This window comes from Lynx rufus, unplaced genomic scaffold, assembly GCF_022079265.1.
Source record: "Lynx rufus isolate CCGP_SWC_20201006 ecotype Redwood Valley unplaced genomic scaffold, mLynRuf1.p SCAF_5, whole genome shotgun sequence".
NCBI classification, from domain to species: domain Eukaryota; kingdom Metazoa; phylum Chordata; class Mammalia; order Carnivora; family Felidae; genus Lynx; species Lynx rufus.
In genome coordinates, this window is record NW_025814867.1 from 33,792,666 (window position 1) to 33,814,104 (window position 21,439).

Below are 21,439 nucleotides of genomic sequence, written 5' to 3' on the forward strand. Positions count from 1 at the left end.
GTAGGGTTTTTCTGAAAGCAAAGGGGAACTTTGGCTTAAGGGGAACTTTCTAAAAAAGGGGGATACCTAAACAGGAAGAAGATAGGAAAGCAGCGAGGAGCAAAGTGAAAAGGCTAGAGGCTACAAGATCAGTCGGAAGGCTATTGCTCTAGTCCAGGGGAGAGGTAGTAACAGCTTGAATGAGGGAGTGGCTATAAAAATGGAAAAAAGAAAAGTAATGAAAAAGGCTCATTGCAACCATTCTATGAAAACCTTACTGGTTACAGGCAGCAGGAAGGTGAAAACTGTCAAGTCGAGGGCAGTTTTGTAGACACACACACACGAGCGGAGTGGGAAAACTGAACTAATCAGAAAATATAATTAGAAGCATATTTTTATTTGGAGAATTTTTAATTTTTATTTGAAGAATTTTAGTGTTAATTCTTCAGATATTTGTCCCCATTTTTTTTTTTTTTCTATTTGACTCAGAGGCTGGGGAAATACTAACACATATATAACACTTTCTACATTGAAGGCATGTTGAAAAAGCTTTAGTTGTCCGACCTCATAACTCTTATTTTACAGAAGAGAAAGCTGAAGCATAGGGAGGTTAAGTAACTTGCTGGAGATAATGCAGATGATAAATAGCAAAGATTAAACCCAGGCGTTCTGGTTCTAGAGTATCTTTTAACATCACACCAGAATAAACGGGTCGGGTAGATTACGCCGAAGACCTGGTTCTGAGACCACAGTCCCTCCATGTGTAAAATGGCGATAATAACAACGCTAGAAGTCTGGTGCAAAGGAGTGAGATAATGAATGTGAATGTGAACTTCAAATTACGTACGTGACTACACAAAGTAGTTTATCAGAATATGAATACGAGAGCTCCCGCGTTGTAACGAATCAACCGCGAAGTTTGCAGCGCCAGAGCGAGGCCCCGCCCCTGTGGCTCCGCCCACCGCGAGCGGCAGGTGGGGCTGGCAGATCTTCTTTGCGCATGCGGAAACTGCTGCCCGCTCCCACCTCTAACCCAGGCTGAGAGTAGCTGCTGTTTCTGAGAGGACGATTCGAGGGGAGGCCCCTGGCGCGGTTTTCTTTGCCTCTCCCTTCCGCAGGCCCTGGCTGTACTTTAACTGTGCCTAGAGCGTGGTACGTTCTCGTCTACCTACCTGACTTTCTGCAGAAGGCGCCTGTCGTTGGCCTAATAGTTCCCTGTCGAAAGTGCCGGCCCCCGCGCCGGCACCGGCCGCAGCCGGGTGGGAAGGCTCAAGATGGCGTGCCTGTTGGAGACCCCAATCCGCATGAGCGTCCTCTCGGTGAGTGACCGCCGCAGCCGCCCGCCAGCTCGAGAGCTCGGGCCGGCCCGCAGCATTCACCCCAAACGCGGAGTGCCTCCTGGACACCACTCCTTGGGGTGGCTTCCCGGCTTATCTTTGGGCCGCGGAGAGAGAGGGTGGGCGGGCGGAATAGACCGGACCCCGACCAAGCCAGAAACGTCTCCAACTCCGGGCGCTCCCACCGGTGCCGTTTCTCAGGTGGCCTCTGGCGGACAGGGTGGTTGGGCGTACGGGCTGCTGGCCCGGTGGCGCGGCTTGGTCTTTGCCAGGTGCTTCACTGAGCCTTCCTCTCAGCTTGCCGCTTCTCCGGGGCCGAGCGCTCTACCCTGTGAGGCGCCCGGCTTGCCGCTGGCCTGGGAACAAGCGCCCATTCAGCCCCCCGTGGCTTTGGCTAGAGGAGGTGCAGGCACCTTGGCCCCCATAGCCTGAGAACGGCCAGGCCAGGTCTGTTTGGCTTCTGTCGCGTCCCGGCACGGGCTAGAGCTGCTTGCTTCTTGGCAACGGGGATTTCATACCAGCTGCAACATATTCTAGCTTATGTAGTTGCCTAAGCCCCTTTTCTCCGCTTTGCTTTGGAGGTCGCAGCTCAGGGTGTAGAGGAACCTGTGCCTGGCATTACTTTTTCCTTAAAGGGGAGTCAAACATGGGGGGGGGGGATAAAACTTTCATACTATTGGAAGAAGGAAACGTATTGATCCGCCAGGAAGTAATACCTAGTTGTTAGGGGGTTTTTTGTTTTTTTGTTTGTTTTTATTTTTTCAAGTTAAAATCCAAAATACAACTTTCCCCTTTCACTGTGTTGCTCTTGAGAACCAGGACCGGGAGTGAAAGTTGCTGAGGGATAACTTCAAAGGGTTTTACAATTTAGAGCTGTCCAACTCAGAATAGTCACTTTACCCATGGTCCATTTGCTGCTCTTGGAAATAGGCAAAGAATGGTTGGCTATCTTTTAGACTTGTGGAAGCTGATATTGAGAGGGTGGTTGAATTACAGATTACTTGGCTTGTCAGGTTCCTAGAATCTGTGACCCCAACTGGTTTCTTTATTCTTCTCTGACTTCTCCCTCAGAGACACTGGCCTATCTGGAAGCACTTAGGATATTTGCTATGATTGAGGGTTAGAACCTTGTGGCATACTGCAACCTAGATAATTTGGTGGAGGGCTGTCACCAAATTTGCCCCTTGACTAATTTTAGCAGTCTTTTTCCTTATTTCATACTGCATTTTGGGGAAACACTGTTCATCTAAGCACTGAATAAGATTAGCCTGTTACTCTACCTCTAATACCCAGGAATGTTTTGTGGGAGAGCAGGTGAATGACTTTTCCCTAATTATGTTTTTTTTTTTCTTTTTTACGTATTCATTATTTGTGGCGACTGTGTGGCTCAGTTGGTTAAGCATCTGACGTTGGCTCAGGTTATGATCTCATAGTTGGTGAGTTCAAGCCCCGGTCAGACTCTCTTCTGTCAGTGAGCCCACTTCAGATCCTCTGTCTCTGTCTCTGTCTGCCCCTTCCCTGCTATCTGTCTCAAAAATAAATAAACTTGAAAAAAAATTTTATTTATTTATTTTGAAAGAGAGAATGCACACTCAAGCAGGGGCAAGGCAGGGAGAGGGAATCCTGAGCAGGCTCCACGCTGTCAGTGCAGAGCTGGCCGAGGGCCTCAAGCCAACTAACGGTGAGATCTGAGCTGAAATTAAGAGCTGGAAGCCTAACCCACTGAGCCACCCAGGCACCCCTCCCTCATTATGTTTTTTTTCTTTTTTTTTGAAGTATGCCTCTCAACTGCCCTTAATTCCCTTTAATTATCTTTTCTAGCCTTCATTTCACCTGAAGCTTCTTTACTTTTTGTGCATTGTCAACTTGTGTAGTGCATACAGTGGAAATTTTTCATTTGTTTCACTCCCTCACTAAAGAGTATTTCCTGTTTAGTTTTTTAAAAAAATGTTTGTTTATTTTTGAGACGGAGATAGCATGCATGGGGGAGGGGCAGAGAGAGAGAGGGAAACAGAATTCCAAGCAGGCTCCACGCTGTAAGGGCAGAGCCTGTCTCAGGCCTGAAACCCATCAACTGTGAGATCATGATCTGAGCTGAAGTCGGATGCTCAACTAAGCCACCTTGGCGCCCCTATGCAGAAACTTCTTGAAGAGTATTCCCTACTCATAGTGGGGATTTGCTTTAGTTCTAATCTCATTAAGGGCTTATTTATTTATTTTTAAAGTTTTTTCACCGTTTCCAAAGTCTTGTCTGTCAGTTCATCAGTTATAGAGCCTTGGGAAATCAGACCCCATTATGGCACCACCTTTTGAAATAGTGCAGGTGGAACAGGAAATACTAATCACTAATTATCTTGAAAATAATTTATTTCTTTCATAGGCTGCTTACTGTGCACCAGTTATGTACAACACTCTGTAGTGTATATGTCTAGGGAATGCAAGGATGAGATCAGATATGCCCTCAGGGATCTCATGGTCCAAATGACTCCGTGGCTTGATAAACGTAATTCAAGCAAGGGCAGTTCAATGGCTTTAAGGGTTTCATTCAAGGCCCTATATACCTTCTTCTCTATGAGAGATCTCATTCACTCTTAAAACCTTAACTGTAATCAACTCACATATTACATTGCCAACCTTGACTTTTCTCCACCTGTTGTCACATCTTCAATTGTGTGGATGTTACCTAAGATTTCTAACAACGCACATTCCCTTCTAAGAGAACTTAATTATCACTTTGCATTTCTGTTTATGGTACTTTATTTCATCACTCACCGTTAAACCTTTTGAATCATCTTTGGCCCTTCCCCTTCCATGTCCGTTTATCTAATCAGTCCTTAAGGTCTGTTGGCTCTTAGTGTTTCACACATCTGTCTGTTCCCATGGCCACCCTCTCATATCATTTTGTGCCTGCATTACCACAATGTCCTCAAAACTATTCTTACTGCCTCTTAGGCGTTACCCTTTCAGTTCAAATCCATTCTCCACAGTAATTTTCCTATAGAAGACATTGGACACACTGCTTTCCTGTTTCACTTCTTTAGTGGGTTCCTATTGCCGAAAGGCTGATAATCCTATTCAGCTTTAAATGTAAGATTCCATATCCTCTGCATGAACCTTCTGTCCCATATCAACTGGCTTTTTCAAATTGAAGTGATCTTGGGTTCTTCCAAACCCAGTAACCCTTAATGTCTTCCTGGTTGTTTGTACATATGAATTATAGCATAGTATGCTTTTATTCATGTAATATATTCTGAGCTTCTGTCATTTGCTAGGTATGGCATTGGGTTTGGGAATGCAGTGGTGAGCTGCAGACCTGTCTCTGCCCTTAGGAAAATTTACCCTAATGGGGAAAATAGATGCCAAATCATTACACAGTTCTTTGATAGTGAGTGGTGATTAGTGTTATGAATGAAAAACATAGGGTGCTGTATGGGCATGTGGTAGGGGAACCTGATCTATTGTAGAGGACATTGAGGAGAGGTAGGGAGGATTTCTCTGAAGTGACAATGAACTAAAAGTTCAAGGATGGTTAAGAACGAACTAGAAAAACAAAAGAGCAAGTTCCGGGCAAAGGCCCTGGGGCTTTTAACAATTGTTCTATCTTGTCTTCTTAGTAAATTAATTCAGAGGTAAATGCTTGACCTTTTCTTTTTCTTAAGCCCACTCCTATTTATAGCACTATGTCTTGCATATAATAGGCATTCAGTAAATGGTAGAACTATGTTTCGGGAAATTGAACAAACTCTTCAGTTGTCTTTCTAGGGTGCACCATGATCATCCCTATCCATCTTTGGTTTGCACTTAGCATTACAACATCACCCTTTGCAACAAATTTATAAATTCTCCCATGTTTCCCAAACTCTTGGATGGTTTTGCATTGATTGGATTGTTTAAAACTTTTAATTCTGACGTATAGATTCACGGAAGTTGCAGAGATAGTATGCTGTGTACACTTTACCCAGTTTCCCCTATTGTTTACATTTTATATAACTGTAGTACAGTATCAAAACCAGGAAGTTGATACTGATATATGTTTAGTTCCGTATCATTTTATCATATGTATATAGTGTAGCCATTACCACAGTCAAGATACAGAACTAGTCTATCATCACAAAAATCTCCCTTTTGCTACCTCACACCTACCCACACCCCCTGCCTGCTATCTCTAACCTCTGGTGACCATTAATTTCCATACCTGTGATTTTGTCATGTTCTATAATAATTGGCTTTTGTCATACAACATAATGCCCTTGAGATCCATCCAAGTTGTGACAGTAGTTTGTTCCTTTTTACTGCTAAGTAGTATTCCATGGTATGGATGTCACAGTTTAGCTACTAACCTATTTGACGTTTTGGTTATTTCCAGTTTTGGACTATTATAACCTGCAGTGAACAATCATGTTCAGGTTTTTACTTATTTATTTTTTTACATTTATTTATTTTTTGAGAGACGTAGAGAGAGCACAAGTTGGGGAGGGGCAGAGAGAGAAGGAGACACAGAATCTGAAGCAGGCTCCAGGCTCTGAGCTGTCAGCACAGAGCCCGACATGGGGCTCGAACTCACAAACTGTGAGATCATGACCTGAGCTGAAGTCGGACGCTCAACTGACTGAGCCACCCAGGCGCCCCAATGTTCAGGTTTTTATGTGGACATAACTTTTTGTATCTCTGAGATTAATGCCCAGGAGTGCAATTGCTAAGTTGTATAGTAAATATATGTTCTCAAAGAAACTGACACTTTTCTAGAGTGGATGTACAATTTTACATTCCCATCAGTAATGTACGAGAGACTCTTTGCACCCTTACTAGCATTTGGTATTGTTATTTTTTGTTTTAGCTGTTCTAAATAGATGTCTAGTGATAATTCGTCATGGTCTTAATTTGCTTTTGTGTAATGACAGTGTCAAAAATATTTTCATTATGTGCCATCCATATTCTATTGAAATATGAAGAAATATTTTAGTGAAATATTTCTTCATGTCCTTTTTGCCCACTTCTTAATCAGGCTGGTTTTTGACTGGTGAGTTTAGAAAGCTCTTTATAGATTCTAGATATAAGTCCTTTGTCAAATAGGTGCTTTGCAGATATTTTCTCCCAAGTCTGTAGTTTATCTTTTCATTTTACTTTTTTTTTTTTTTTAATGTTTATTGATTTTGAGAAAGAGGGAGCAGGTATGTGCGCATACGAGCTAGGGAGGAACAGAGAGAAAGAATCTGAAACAGGCTCTGCACTGTTTGTACAGAGCCCGATACGGGGCTTGAACTCATGAACCATGGAGATCGTGACCTGAGCTTAACAAGTCAGATGCCTAACTTAATAAGCCACCCAGGCGCCCCTATCTTTTCATCCTCTTAACCATAGGTTAAAAAATGAACTTTGATCTCAACTTCAAACCTTATACAGAAATTAATTCAAAATGGATCATAGATTGTAAAACATAATTAATTTTGTTTTAAAATAAAACATAATTACCATTAATTGTAAAACATAAAATGAAACTTTTAGAATAAACAAGAGAAAATCTGCAGAACCTTGGGCTTGGTGAAGAAGTTTTAGATCTAACACCAAACACACGACCTGTTTAAAATTTTTTTAATTAAAAATTGAGTCCAATTAGTAATTGGACTTAACCGAAATGCAAATTTATGCTTTGTGAAAGACTGTTAAGAGGATGATTGCATTTTATTTTGGTCACTTCGTAATGATTTGAGAGGAAAGACAATAAAATGCCATTGAATAACATTGTAGGCTGTTATAGACAGCTAAGGCATCTATTTTAGTTGTCTTCTTCACAATGTTTTCCTAGTGCCATTATGCCTTTTTGACCAACGGCTGGTAGAAGTGTACAGGGTAGCCCAAGTCTGAGTATTCCTTGATTTGGTTCTGTTCTTAATAATTATAAACAATTGATTTGCTCTCTTACATGGGCAACTGACAATAGGAAAGATTTTTATGTGAAGGTAAGCCTGGCTATACTATAGGCATGAATTTGGCCTCTCTTGGTTTTTAGTAATAAAAGCAAAGTAAAATCTGGTCAGCACATTTTGAAGTTTGCCATTAATTCACTCCACAAAGCACCAGAAAGCTCAGGGTATGTCAGAAGGTGGTCAGTCCCAAAAGGAATTAACAGGATGAACTTCTAAATCTTTAGTGGCAATGTATGAAGAATGCAGATGCTCATTTGTATGTTTCTGGGCATCTTGTATCTTTAAGGAAAGATTGCCACCCGAATTCAGTGAGTGCTCAAGAAGTCTTTTGAACTTAACCAAGAGTTAGAACACCTTTGTGTAGGGTCTTTCTATTTCACTTGGAGATCTAGCCTTCCTGTCTCCTCCCATTTTCATTAAGAGTTTTAAAATAGTGCCAAGAGCCAGGAATTTCAGTGGTTTTGACTTGTATCTTTTTTATTTCTGAGTTGGCGATTGTTTTGCTGTACCATCTGTCATATTGGCTTCTGGGTAAAGATAGGGAGTTATTGACAAAGGAAAAGTCTTGTTAGCTTTTGGAAACCAGAGAACAGCGGTCTTCACTAAGCAGTGGTGCTATGATCCCTGGGACTATTTAAATTTTTTTTTTTTTTTCATCGTTTATTTATTTTTGGGACAGAGAGAGACAGAGCATGAACGGGGGAGGGGCAGAGAGAGAGGGAGACACAGAATCGGAAACAGGCTCCAGGCTCCGAGCCATCAGCCCAGAGCCTGACGCGGGGCTCGAACTCACGGACCGCGAGATCGTGACCTGGCTGAAGTCGGACGCTTAACCGACTGCGCCACCCAGGCGCCCCTCCTGGGACTATTTAGATGGGAGTGAAAGGAATTCCAAATAAGAGTTGTTTTGTAGAAACAGCCTCCAGTTGTCACTTTGATAAAGGAAAAACTGTTTTGACTTCCTTCTATAAAATTAGAAGAATAACGAGTTAGCTACATTCTCCAGTATATTCATAATACAGTTATTGGAGGAGGGGGAATGATAAGAGTATTATGCTGCCTCATGAAAATGAAAAGTTGTGGAGGCAGTAGGAAGAGTTTACAGCGTATAGGGTCTACTAATATTTCGTGGTCATTACCACCTGCAAAATTATTATAGAACACATGATTCTTTTGCTTCAGGAGTATTTTAAGAATTTATTAGGCTTCCAAAAAGTTGTTGGTGAATGATAAGGTAAGGGAAGTGAGGAAAAGAGTCATGATTATAATCAAACGTGATTGACAGGACTTTTACCTTTACAATTAGGTGGTATCATCTACTGAGGATTAGGAGAGGAACATGTTAGGGGAGTATGGAGGAAAAATAAGTTTCATTTTAGATCTGCTGAGTTTGCTGTATTTTCTGGACATCTCTTTAGAGGTGTGCAATAGGCAGTTGGATATTCTGGAGTGTTTTCTATACCACCAGGCAATTCTCCAGTTCTCTATGGACACCAGCTGGGTGTTGTACAATTTAACTGAATTCTGACACTACCTACCTAAAAATAGTGTCAGATCCCGCAGGTAAAAGGCTCAGTCTTACAAGACTGCCCCACCTGAGACACCAATTGCAAGTCCAGGTTTTTTTGTGCCTCTGACCAACCAGCTATAAATCTGATGTTCTTACAACACCCTCCTTTAAAAAAAAAATTTTTTTTAACGTTTATTCATTGTTGAGAAAGACAGAGTGTGAGTGGGGGAGGGGCAGAGAGTGAGGGAGACACAGAATCTGAAGCAGGCTCCAGGCTCTGAGCTGTCAGCACAGAGCCCAACATTGGGCTCGAACCCACGAACCAGAAGATCATGACCTGAGCCAAAGTCAGACACATAACCTACTGAGCCACCCAGGCACCTCAACCCTCCTTGGTTTTAGAATGGTTCACAAAGCTCAGGAAAATATTAACTTTTGTTTGCCAGTTTATTATAAAGGATACAGGTGAACAGCCAGATGATGAGGCACATAGGGCAAGATCCAGATGTGTCCCAAATGCAGTAACTTCTGTCCCCATGTAATTGGGGTATGCCACTTTCCTGGCACATGGATGCATTCCCCAGCCCAGATGCTCATCAAATTTTATTCAAGTGTTTTTATAGAACTTTAATCTCCAGCACCCCCACCCCGACCGCCACCCCCTGCCACTCCACCACCACCACCATTTTCCCCCTTCCCAGAGATTGCTGGGTAGGACTAGAAGTTCCAGCCCTGTAATCATATGGTCTCTCTGTTTACCAGTCTCATCCTGAGGCTCTCTTGGGGCCCTAGCCTAATCGTTCATTAGCATAAACTCAGGTGTGCTCAAAGGGGGATCCTTATGAATAACCACAGACACTCTTACCACTTAAGGAATCCCAAGGATTTTAGTAGCTTTGTGCCAGGAACTGGGGCAAAGACCAAATATATTTGTTACATCACAAACATAAAAATCTAGTGCTTAAACCTGGGGTGATCATTATTTGGGAGTCATTACCATATTGATCAGTGGTTCTTAACCTTTTAAGGATAGGAGAATCAACACCCTCTTCCCCAGAAAAACCTGCATCTGTCTAAAGAAGCACATAATTTCAAGTGGTTTATGATTCTCTGAAACTAGCTCACACATCAGTCTTGTAATATTTCCTTTTTTTTTCTTTTTTACTGATCCCAAAGTCCATCACAAACATATATGGCAAAATTTAAAGGTCATTTATATTCATTTTTGAATGGTAAAAATTGTAATAATAGTAAGGTTTTAAAACTCATATAAAGTATCATGTGGCATGTGGGGACTTGGCTTGGAAGAACCATAATCTTTTGCCCAGAGTATGCCAGTGATCTTCTATAAGTACACCATCTCCACAGGATGGGTTTTGTATAGCAGATGAAGTAGCAGGCCTGGGAGAAAAGGGTAGGTTAGCTGGAGATCCATGCTGGGACAAAGTAAGGCACTTGGGGGTCTGGGCACAGGCAAAGTGGAATAGACAGAGATTACAAGTGGCCCATGATACTAGCCTGATTGTCACAGGCCACTGTGTGGATGATGGGTCAGACAGATCCTTAATGGTACTATTTAGTAGGAAGGCTAATGCACCAATTGTTGTAAGTGGTGGGCTGCATCTGAGTCAAGCACCATGGATAGCTCCGAGGCACTGGTGTTCTGTCTCTAAAACTCTAAAGCAAATAAGCCCTTTTTAAAAATCAGGAGACAGCCTGTGTGGACAGTAACACTTAGAAGGTGTACCATGAAAGATGGTTACCCAGGATCTCTAAGCCATTATATTATTTCAATCTTGAATAACAACTTACAATATTCTTAAGGTCCAAGACACTGCAACCATGACTGAATAGCCTTACTCTGTTATGTCAAGATTGAGAAGCATTTTAATAAATCTAGTGGATTTCCTGGGCTATTTTATCATCTTGGGAGGCATCTAAATGAACCTCAGCCAACCCAGAGTATCTCAGTCTTTGTAAAACCCCTCACAACCTTTGTCATTCCTATGCCCCGGAGATGGTTTTGCTTCCTTGGACTTCCAGATTAGGCTGTTCGTACCATAGATCTTTACTTAGTTCCTTTACTCTCTCTGGAAGGGTCTCCTCTTGGCTCCCGGTCTTCAGACATTCCCATCTACTTTGAAGAGTAAACGAATAGAATTTAATAGTTAGAAGGAACCTTAAAGATCATCCAGACCCAAATAAGTCCTTGTGATTTGACCATACTTTAAAAGGATAAACTCTGCAGTACCTGATTAGAAAGAAGCATGAATGCTAAATTGCTTCCATTTCTTGTGACCACCAAAGCATGTTTATAGCAATTGTTGATATTATACAAGAGCTACAATAATATTTTATTACATTAAAAACTCACCACAGAAAAAATAAAGACTACTTTTCATATCCCTTTTAATATAACTGTGCTCTGGTTTTTGAATTATGAAAAAAAAATCCCTCTTTGAGTGTAAAATTACAGAGTCTTTGTGGAAGAAATCTGTAGATAATCTTTAGTTCATTCTTACCATTTTTTTTTAATTGGGGAAACTGAGAACTAGAGAGGCAGACTGTGCACTGTCATATGCTCTTATATAAAGTGTCAGAGCCAAATTTCCAAATACCCAATTTAAGACAGAAAAAAACTGTACAGTCTTACACATTTTAAAATTTTATTTTCAAACTCTGGGCATGGACTTATTTACTATTTATCTTAAAGTGTTTTCTTAACATGTAAAGTCCTATTTTGAGTCTTAATTATTGAGAGTTGAGGGTTGCCTCTTATCCACGTAGATTAAGTTAAAAATGAAGTATTTAAGTATTTTCATGATTGAGTTTGTGAAATTAAAGCAGATTATATTCTAGGAGTCTCAGTTGTCATAATTATGTTATGTTCTATACAGATAGGACCCAGCCAAACTAGATTTCTCATCTGGGGGGAGAGAAATGCTGCGAACCTCTAGAAACACCAAAGTATGAATCCCATGATTAAAAAAAATAAATAAAAATAGTTGCAAAAATACTATATGACAGGTGTGAAAGAATTTGGACGAGAATCTCATTGAGTTCTAATGGGGCCAGAGGTTTACCAGAATTCAAAAATTAAAAGAAAACAACAACAGAACACCAAAATCTTTTTAAATAGTACTTGGGCATTTTCTTCTTTTTTTTTTTTTTTTTTTTTTTTTTTGATTTGGAGGTAAGTGGGAATTTTGGGATACATGGGAAGGGCATGATACCTATTTGCAAGGAAAAGGTCAGTCTTTGTTGATGATTTTCTTTCTTCTTCTTCTTTTTTTTTTTTTTTTTTGTATTGGCCCAGATGGACAGATTTTTTGCTCTCAAAATTAGGAAAGAATTGTCTATTTTTTTTTTAATGTGACTTTCTGCAATGATCCTTTTTTGGTAAAGTTCCTAACAAGACAAAGTACAACCTTTTCCTTATTCATATGGGAGTTGCATTTTTGGGAAAATGATTGTACTGTAAAATACAGAACATATTTTGTGTTCATATGCAAAATTGAGTTAGATTCTAGACTCCGATTTTTTTTTAAAGCTGATTTATTTATTTTGATAGAGTGAGAGAGAGAACAGTGGAGAGGCAGACAGGAAGAGAGAATCCGAAGCAGGCTCCATGCTGTCAGCATAGAGCCCAACATGGGTCTGGAACTCTTGAACAGTGAGATCATGAACTGAGCTGAAATCAAGAGTCGGCCGCTTAACTGACTAAGACACCCAGGGGCCCCTCAGATAATTAATTTTTAAAATTTTGTTTTGCCTACATGACTGCACAGTGGAAAGTCTTTTGGATGTGGGCCCATTGCCCCACACATTGCAGAACATCCAGCCAGCATCTTGAGTCCTTGCCTACTAGATATCAGTGACACCTGTTGTCATTTTGACAGCCAAAATCACTTACATGGATTTATAAAATGTATCTTAGGGAATAGTGCTGTTCCTGTTTAGAACTGCAGAGAACATGGGACTTTTTGAGTGGTGTGTGTATCTCCCTCTTTTTCTCCTGCCCTTTTTCCTCCCACCTGCTTGTGAGAGTGTATAGTATAAGGACATGGAAATAAAATGTGCTATTAAACATTTTCCCCCATATTGTGTATAGTCCTCTAATCTGTATCACTTATTTATTACATTCTTTGCTTTTTATCTTTCTCCCCTTGCTGAAGCTCTGCAAAGGTGAGTTTGGGGAGGTGTGTCTTTGTTTATTGCCTAGAAGAAAAGTGCCTGCATAGTTGTTTAAATATTTGTTGACTGAATTAAAGGGTGCAACTTCAGCTTTGTTTTGGATTCCCAAGTGTATACTATATCATAATACTAAATTGCATTTTTCGAACACACCATGTTCTCTTGTGCGTGTATTGTGCTCTCCACCTAGAGTTCTTGTATTATTTTGCTAGGTGAAAAGGGAGGAAAAAAAGACTAGTTTTTCAGATTAATCATCCTCACTGCTTAGACATCACCTCCCATTCCACCCCTAACTTCAGTACTTCAGTTAATTATATCTTCAACTTTATCTTGTATCCACTTATTGCACTGATCCTGTAAGTTACACTCGTAAGTTACATATATGTTTCTTTACTGTGAATGCCTTTTGGGTAAGGGACTCTGTTTTATCTATTACCAGCACCTAGCATAATGCAAGGGTAAATTGAATATTTCATATATTGGATTTCAGCCTGAAATAGGTTTTAAATGGAATCTTTATGGAATTCAAACATCGTATATTTTTAGTTGTGTTTCTTTGATTTCTCCCCCAAACCAAGATTTTTTTTTTAATTTTTTTTTATTATTATTTTTTTTAATTTTTTTTTTCAACGTTTATTTATTTTTGGGACAGAGAGAGACAGAGCATGAACAGGGGAGGGGCAGAGAGAGAGGGAGACACAGAATCGGAAGCAGGCTCCAGGCTCGGAGCCATCAGCCCAGAGCCCGACGCGGGGCTCGAACTCACGGACCGCGAGATCGTGACCTGGCTGAAGTCGGACGCTTAACCGACTGCGCCACCCAGGCGCCCCTCCCCCAAACCAAGATTTATCCTTACAGTGCTGAATGATGAAGATTATGAAAGCAATTTTATCTTGAAGTTCCTGGTAGTTTGTGGGATAATTGAGATGTTAAATTTGATTGGCAGTTACTAGGGTTTTGTTTGTTTTGTTGGCAATTACTAGTTTAAACATTCATATGTTAGGGATCAGAATTTCCCTTTGAGAATCGTTACGTTTTAATTTCTAAAGACCACGTGATTTAAATGAGAAAATAGATATGAAATATTTTGTAAACTGTAACATAAACAAATAACAGGTATTATAAAATACTTATTTCCCTTTTTCTTCTGGGTTGGTTGTATGGGAGAAAGAACACTGTAAATTGATTACTTCTTGAACTATGTATTGGTTTTCTTAACTGTTATATTCTCTCTGAGTCCATCATAACACTTAAAGTTACCATGGAAGTTATAGAAATGCACAGATTATTACTTTTATACATTTTAATGGTTTTTAAAAATCTCAAATAATGAAAGTTTAGATTTTTAAGTTTAGCACTCAGATGCCTATTTCTTGCTGAGTACTTAGCGTGCTCTGGGAAAAAGGCATCAGGTAAAAAAAGATATGTTTGAAAAGAAAAGAAAAAGGGTATCTTTGGATAGTTAGACTTTAATCATGAAGATAAATAATCAAGAGAATCATTAGTATACTTGTTAAAGCAATTATCTTTTTTTATATGAAAATAGAATTTCCCTGAAATCTTATTTGTGTGGTACCTTTACATTTGTTTCACACTCTGAGCTATGTCGTAATGTCACCATTTTATAATTGAAGAAATGGTCTCAAATTTTTATTTTTGCCCAAGTCATAAGGCTAGTAAGTAGTAGAATGAGGACTCAAACCCAAGTCTTCAAATGCCAGATCATTTGTTCTTCCTGCCACACAATGCTTGAGTATGTTAGAAATAAAGAACATTATATTTTAATGAAATGTACATACAGCAAGACTTTAATGAACAAAATAAAATAGCTTGATATTTTCTTATTAACACTGTTAGTCTTCATTGTTTAATAAACTCCTTGTTTTACTTCAAGTTGTAAAACAGCAGTGGAACAATTTTATTTCTCTTAATTTTTAAGTTAAATCCCGTATGTGGTAAGTCTGGAATTTAGTAATTCGACATTCAAAACCCTTCCTTAAGAATTTTTTTTTCCAAGTGACAGGGATTTATATTTATTTATTAAGGCATAATTGGCATACAGTATTAATATTACTTTTTGGTGTACAACATAGCGTTTTGACATTTCTATGCATTGTGAAATGGTCACTACAATATGTCTAGTTACCATCTGTCACCTAACAAAATTAATACAGTGTTATTGACTCTATTTCCCATGATCTGTACTGTACATTACATCCCATGACATATGTTTTATTACTGAAACTGTGTATTTATTGATTCCCCTTAGCCATGTGGTCCCCTGCCTCCTCCCCCCCCACCCCCCCGCCCCTGCCATTAATGTATGCTCTGTGTCTGTGAGTCTTGGTTTTATTTTGTTTTGTTTCATTTTTTAGATTCCACATATAAGTGAAAACATGCAGTATTTGTCTTTCTCTGACTTCTCTCAGCATAATACCTTCAAGGTCCATCCATGTTGTCACAAATGCCATGATTTCATTCTCATTTGTGGCTGAGTAATATTCCATAGTATATATAGTTGACCCTTGAACAACATGAGGGTTGGGACACAACTGCCATGCAGTCAAAAATCCACATATAACTTTTGACTCCCCACAGACTTAATTACTACTAGTATAGTTTTGACCAGAAGACTTACTGATAACATCAACAGCCAAATATCACATGTATTGTATATATTATATACTGTATTCTTATAATAAAGTAAGCTTGAAAAAAATATTAAAATCATAAGGAAGAAAATACATTTATAGTACCTTAAATCTGCACATAAGCAGACCTATGAAGTTTAAACCTTTGTTGTTTAAGGGTCAGTTATATATACTACATCTTCTTTATCCATTCGTACATTAATGGACACTTAGTTTTTTTTCATACCTTGGCTATTGTAAATAATGGTGCAGTGAACATAGGGGTGCACATATCTTTCTGAATTAGTGTTTATATTTTCTTCAGCTAGATACCCAGTAGTGGAATTGCTGTATTATGTGGTAGCTCTAATTTTAGTTTTTTGAGGAACCTTTATACTGTTTTTCCATTGTGGATGCACCAATTTACATTCCCATCTGTACACAAGGATTCCCTCTCTCCACATCCTTGCCAACGCTGGTTATTTCTTGTTTTTTATTCTAGCCATTCTGATAGCTGTAAGGTGATATCTCATTTTAGTTTTGATTTGCCATTCCTTGATGATTAATGATTTTGAGTATCTTTTCATAATGCCTGTTGTCCATCGTGTGTATTCTTAGAAAAATACCGATTCAGATTCTCTGCTCATTTTTTAATTGGATTTTTTTTGTTACGGGATTGTATGAGTTCTTTGTATGTATTGGCTGTTAACCTTTGATAGAATATATGATTTGCAAATATCTTCTCTCATTTAGTAGGTTGCCTTTTTGTTTCCTTTGCTGTGTAGAAGCTTTTTAGGATGATGTATTCATATATGTTTATTGTTGATTTTTTTTCTGTTGCCTTTGGAGTCAGATATAAAAAATATTGCTAAGACCATTGTCAAGGAGCTTAACCACCTATGTTTTCTTCTAGGAGTTTTATGGTTTTAGGTTGTACATTTGAGTTTTTAATCTATTTGGAGTTGTTTTTATGTATACAGTAAAATAGTGTTCCATTTTTTTTAATAGTGGTCCATTTTTATTATTTTGTATTGTAGCTGTTCAGTTTTCCCAACATGATTTGTTGAAGAGACTGTCCTTTCCCACTGTATATTCTTGACTCTTTGTTAGAAGTTAATTGACCACATAGAATTGGGTTTATTTCTGGGCTCTTTTCTGTTGATACATGTGTCTGTTTTTGTGCTGTTACCGTACTGTGTTGATTACTAAAGCTTTGTCGTATAATTTGAAACCAGGGAACATGATAACTCTTAGTTTCCCTTCCCGCCCCCCCCCCCAGGTTGTTTTGGCTCTTTGGGGTCTTTTGTGGTTTCATACAAAATTTAGAATTATTTGTTGTAGTTCTATGAAAAATGTCCTTGGAATTTTGAGAGATTGAATTGAACCTGTAGATTGCTTTGGGTAATATGGATATTTTAACAATATTGATTTTTCCACTTGATGAGCACAGAATACTTGTGTCTTCAGTTTCTTTCATCTGTGCCTTAAAGTTTTCATTCTTTTTTGATGCACTTATGATTGGGATTGTTTTCTTTCTGATAGTTCATTATTTTTATTACCTTTATCCCACAAGTTCACTGAATTCATTTATTAGTTTTAATAGTTTATTAGTGGAATCTATGGATTTTCTATATATAGTATCATATTGCCTGCAAGTAGTGACAGTTTTGATTTTTTCTTTCTAATATTATGCCTTTTATTTCTGTTTCTTGCCTAATTGCTGTGACTAAGACTTCCAGTACAATGTTGAATACAAGTGGAAAGAATTGACTGTTCTGTTCCTGATCTTAGTGGAAAAGCTTTCAGCTTTTCACCACTGAGTATGATCTTAGCTGTGGGTTTGTCATGTATTGCCTTTAGTATTTTTGAAGCATGTTTCCTATATAACCAATATTAGAGGTTTTTTTGTTTTTTTTTTTTTAAATAAATGGATGTTGGATTTTGTCAAATGTTTTTTTGCATATATTGAGATGGTCATGTAATTTTTATCTTTAATTTTAATATGTATGACATTAATTATTGGATGTTGAACCATTCTTGCATCTCTGGAGTAAATCCCATTTGATCATGATGTATAATCCTTTTTTAAAAATTTTTTTTTTTCAACGTTTATTTATTTTTGGGACAGAGAGAGACAGAGCATGAACGGGGGAGGGGCAGAGAGAGAGGGAGACACAGAATCGGAAACAGGCTCCAGGCTCCGAGCCATCAGCCCAGAGCCTGACGCGGGGCTCGAACTCACGGACCGCGAGATCGTGACCTGGCTGAAGTCGGACGCTTAACCGACTGCGCCACCCAGGCGCCCCTATTCCTTTTAATATATTGTAGAGTTTGGTTGGGTAATATTTTGTTGAGGATTATTGCATCTGTGTTCATCAGGGATGTTGGGCCTGTAATTTTCTTTTTTGGGGTGTCCTTATCCAGATTTGGTATCAGGGTAATGTTGGTCTCATAAAATGGGTTTGGAAGCTTTTCCTCCTCTTGAGTTTTTTGGAAGAGTTTGAGAAGAATCATATTAAATCTTTGAGTTAAATCTTCTCAAATTCACCAGTAAAGCTCTCTGGTCATGGACTTTTGTTTGTTGGGAGGTTTTTGATTATTAATTGAATGTTCTTATTAGTAATCAGTCTATTCTGCTTTTCTATTTCTTCATGATTCAGTCTTGGAATATTTTAAATTTCTAGAAGTTTATCCATTTCTTCTGTGTTTAATTTGTTGGCATATAATTGTTCATAGTAGTCCCATGATTTTGTGTTTCTGTGGTATCAGTTGTAACTTGGCTTCTTTTCATTTCTAATTTCATTTGAATTTCTCTCTTTTTTTTCTTGGTGTGTCCAACTAAAAGTGTGTCCATTTTGTTTATCGTTTTGAAGACCTGTTTCTTAATTTTGTCAACCTTTTCTATTGTCTTTTAGTCTTTGTTTCATTCATTTCCACTCTGATCTTTATTATTTCCTTCCTTCTGCTAACTTTGGGCTTTGTTCTTTTTCTAGTTCCTTTAGTATAAAGTTATTTATTTGAGATTCTCTTGTTTCTTGAGGTGGACCTGTGTTGTTATGAACTTCCCTCTTAGAACCGCTTTTGCTGCATCTGATTGATTTTGATATGTTGTATTTCTGTTTACATTTGTCTCTAGGTATTTTTTTATTACTTCTATGACCCAATAGTTGTTCAGTGACATGTTTAATCTCTATGTATTTGTAGTTCTTCCAGTTTTTTACTTCTAATTGATTTCTAGTTTCATACCATTGTAGTCAGAAAGATGCTTTACATATAATTTCAGTCTTCCTGAAATTGAGTCTTGTATTGTAGCCTAACGTGAGCTATCTTGAAGTATGTTCATGTGCACTTGAATGTATATTCTGCTGCTTTGGGATGGAATATTCTGTATATGTCTATTAAGTCCATGTGGTCTAATATGTCATTCAGGACCAATGTTTTCTTACTGATTCTCTGGATGATCAATCCATTGATTTAAGGCAAGGGGAGTGGGTGTTAAAATCCCCTATTTGTATTGTTTTGCTATCTTTTTCTCCTTTTATGTTTATTTATATTTGTATGTATTTTGGAGCTTCTCTGTTGGGTGAATATATATTTATAAATGGTGTATCTTCTTGTTGGATTGACCTCTTTATTATTTTGTAGTGCCTCTTTTTGTCCCTTATTACAGTCTTTGTTTTGAAGTCTATTTTGTCTAATAAGAGAATCACTACACTGGTTTTCTTTTTCTATTTGCATGGAATATCTTTTTCCATTCCTTCACTTTCAGTCTCTGTGTGTTTTTGTCCTTCTGGATTGAGTCTTTTGTTGGCAAGGTATGGATGTGTCCTTTAAAAAAAAAAATCTATATAGCCACTCTATGTCTTTTGGTTGGAGAATTTAGTCCATTTACATTTAAAGTAATTATTGATAGGTATGTACTTTTTGCCATTTTGTTCATTGTTTTCTGGCTGTGTTTTAGTTCTTCTCTGTCCTTGTTTCTTTTTCTCTTTTCCCTTGTGGTTTGATGACTTTCTTTAGTGTTCAGATTTCTTTCTTATTTTGTGCATTAAAAATTTTTTTTTAATGTTTTATTTATTTTTGAGAGAGGGAGAGGGAACACAATTGGGGTAGGGTCAGATAAAGAGGGAGAGAGAGGATCCAAAGCAGGCTCTGTACTGACAGTAGAGAGCCCAATGCTGGCCCAAACGCACAAACTGCCAAGATCACAACCTGAGTCAAAGCCATATACTCACCTAAGCCACCCAGGTGCCCCCTCATTTTGTGTGTTTACCGTAAGTTTTTTGCTTTGTGGTTACCGTGAAATTCACACATATTGTCTTGGGTATGTAATAGTCTATTTTAAGTTAATAGCAACTTAAATTTGAATACATTACAAAACTATAATTTTATTTTCTCTCACCGTACATTTTATGCCCCTTTTTACATCTTTTTATTTTAGTATCTCTTGACTAATTATTGTAGTTTTAGTTAATTTTACCAATTGTTATCTTAACCATCTTAGTTTTATAAGTGATTAATCCACTACTGTTACTATATATTTATTTACCTTTTTCAGTAAGAATTTTTAGTTTTGTATGTTTTCTTGTTATTAGTGTCATTTTTTCTTAGCTTAAAGAAGTCTCTTTAATTTCTTGTAAGGATGGTTTAATAGTGATAAACTCTTTTTGCTTTTGTTTGTTTGGAAAACTGTCCTTCAAATGTGAATGGTAATCTTGCTGGGTATTCTTGGTTGGAGGTTTTTATCCTTTCAGCCCTTTGAATATATCAAGCCACTCCCTTTTGGTTTACAAAGTTTCTGCTGTGAAATCTGATAGCCTATGGGATTTCTCTTGAACATAGCAATTTGTTTTTCTCCTGCTGCTTTTAAGATTCTCTTTTGGGACACCTCTGTGGCTCATTCGGTTGATCAACTCTTGATTTTGGCTCAGGTCACGATCTCACATTGTGGGATCAAGCCCCACTCTGGGCTGAGAGCTGGGCATGGACCCTACTTCGAGTTTCTCTCTCTCGCCTTCCCCTGCTCATGCTCCTTCTGTCTCTCAAAAACAAAAAGGAAAAAAGATTCTTTATTTCTAACTTCTGATATTTTAATTATAATATGTCTTAGTGTGGCTGTCTTTGGGTTCATTTTCTTTGGAACTCTCTAGACTTTCTGGACCTGGATGTCTGTTTCCTTGTTTAGGGGAATTTTCAGCCATTATTTCTTCAAGTAAGTTTTCTGTGTCTTTATCTGTATTTTCTTCTTCTTGGACTTCCTATAATGCAAATGTTATTCTACTTGATGTTGTTCCAGAGATCCCTTATTTTCATTTTTTAAGATTATTTTTCTTTTGGCTGCTCTGTTTGGGTGAGTTCCATTGATTTATCTTCCAGCTCACTGATGTGTACTTCTACTTCATCCAGTCTGCTGTTTGCACCTCTCCAGTGTGTTTTTCAGTTCAGTTATTGTATTTAGCCCTGTGACTTTTCTTTGGTGCTTTGGCTTTGTTGAAGTTCTCACTATGTTCATCCATTCTTCCAAGTTCCATGAACATTTTTATGACCATTATTTTGAATTCCTTATCCAGGTGGATTCCTTGTCTCCATATCATTAAGGTCTTGTTCTGAGGTTTTGTCGTCTTTTGTTGGGAACATATTTCTCTGTTTCCTCATTTTGTTTGATTATCTGCGCTTGTTTCTGTCAGGCAAAACAGCTACCTTTCTCAGTCTTGAAGGAGTGGTTTTATGTAGGTTCTGATCCTTATCCTTCAACCTTGATTAGCTCTTGGTTGTCTCTTGTACTTTTGTGATTGTTTAAACTGCCTGATTTATTCTTGATAAGCCCCTGTTATTGAGGATGTGCCAAGACCTGTGAGCAAT

General features: G+C 38.3%; 1 protein-coding gene across 2 annotated transcripts in view; it reads left to right on the forward strand.

The window, feature by feature from the left end:
• Nucleotides 1-1,011: 1,011 nt before the first annotated feature.
• Nucleotides 1,012-21,439, forward strand: part of ARMC8 (armadillo repeat containing 8) — a 108,114-nt gene continuing 87,686 nt past the window's right edge. For both annotated transcript variants that reach the window (XM_047099554.1, XM_047099555.1), the window contains exon 1: nucleotides 1,012-1,298. In XM_047099554.1, coding sequence (XP_046955510.1) covers nucleotides 1,254-1,298 — 45 coding nt within the window. In that variant the 5' untranslated portion in view covers nucleotides 1,012-1,253. The remainder of the gene's footprint in view (nucleotides 1,299-21,439) is intronic.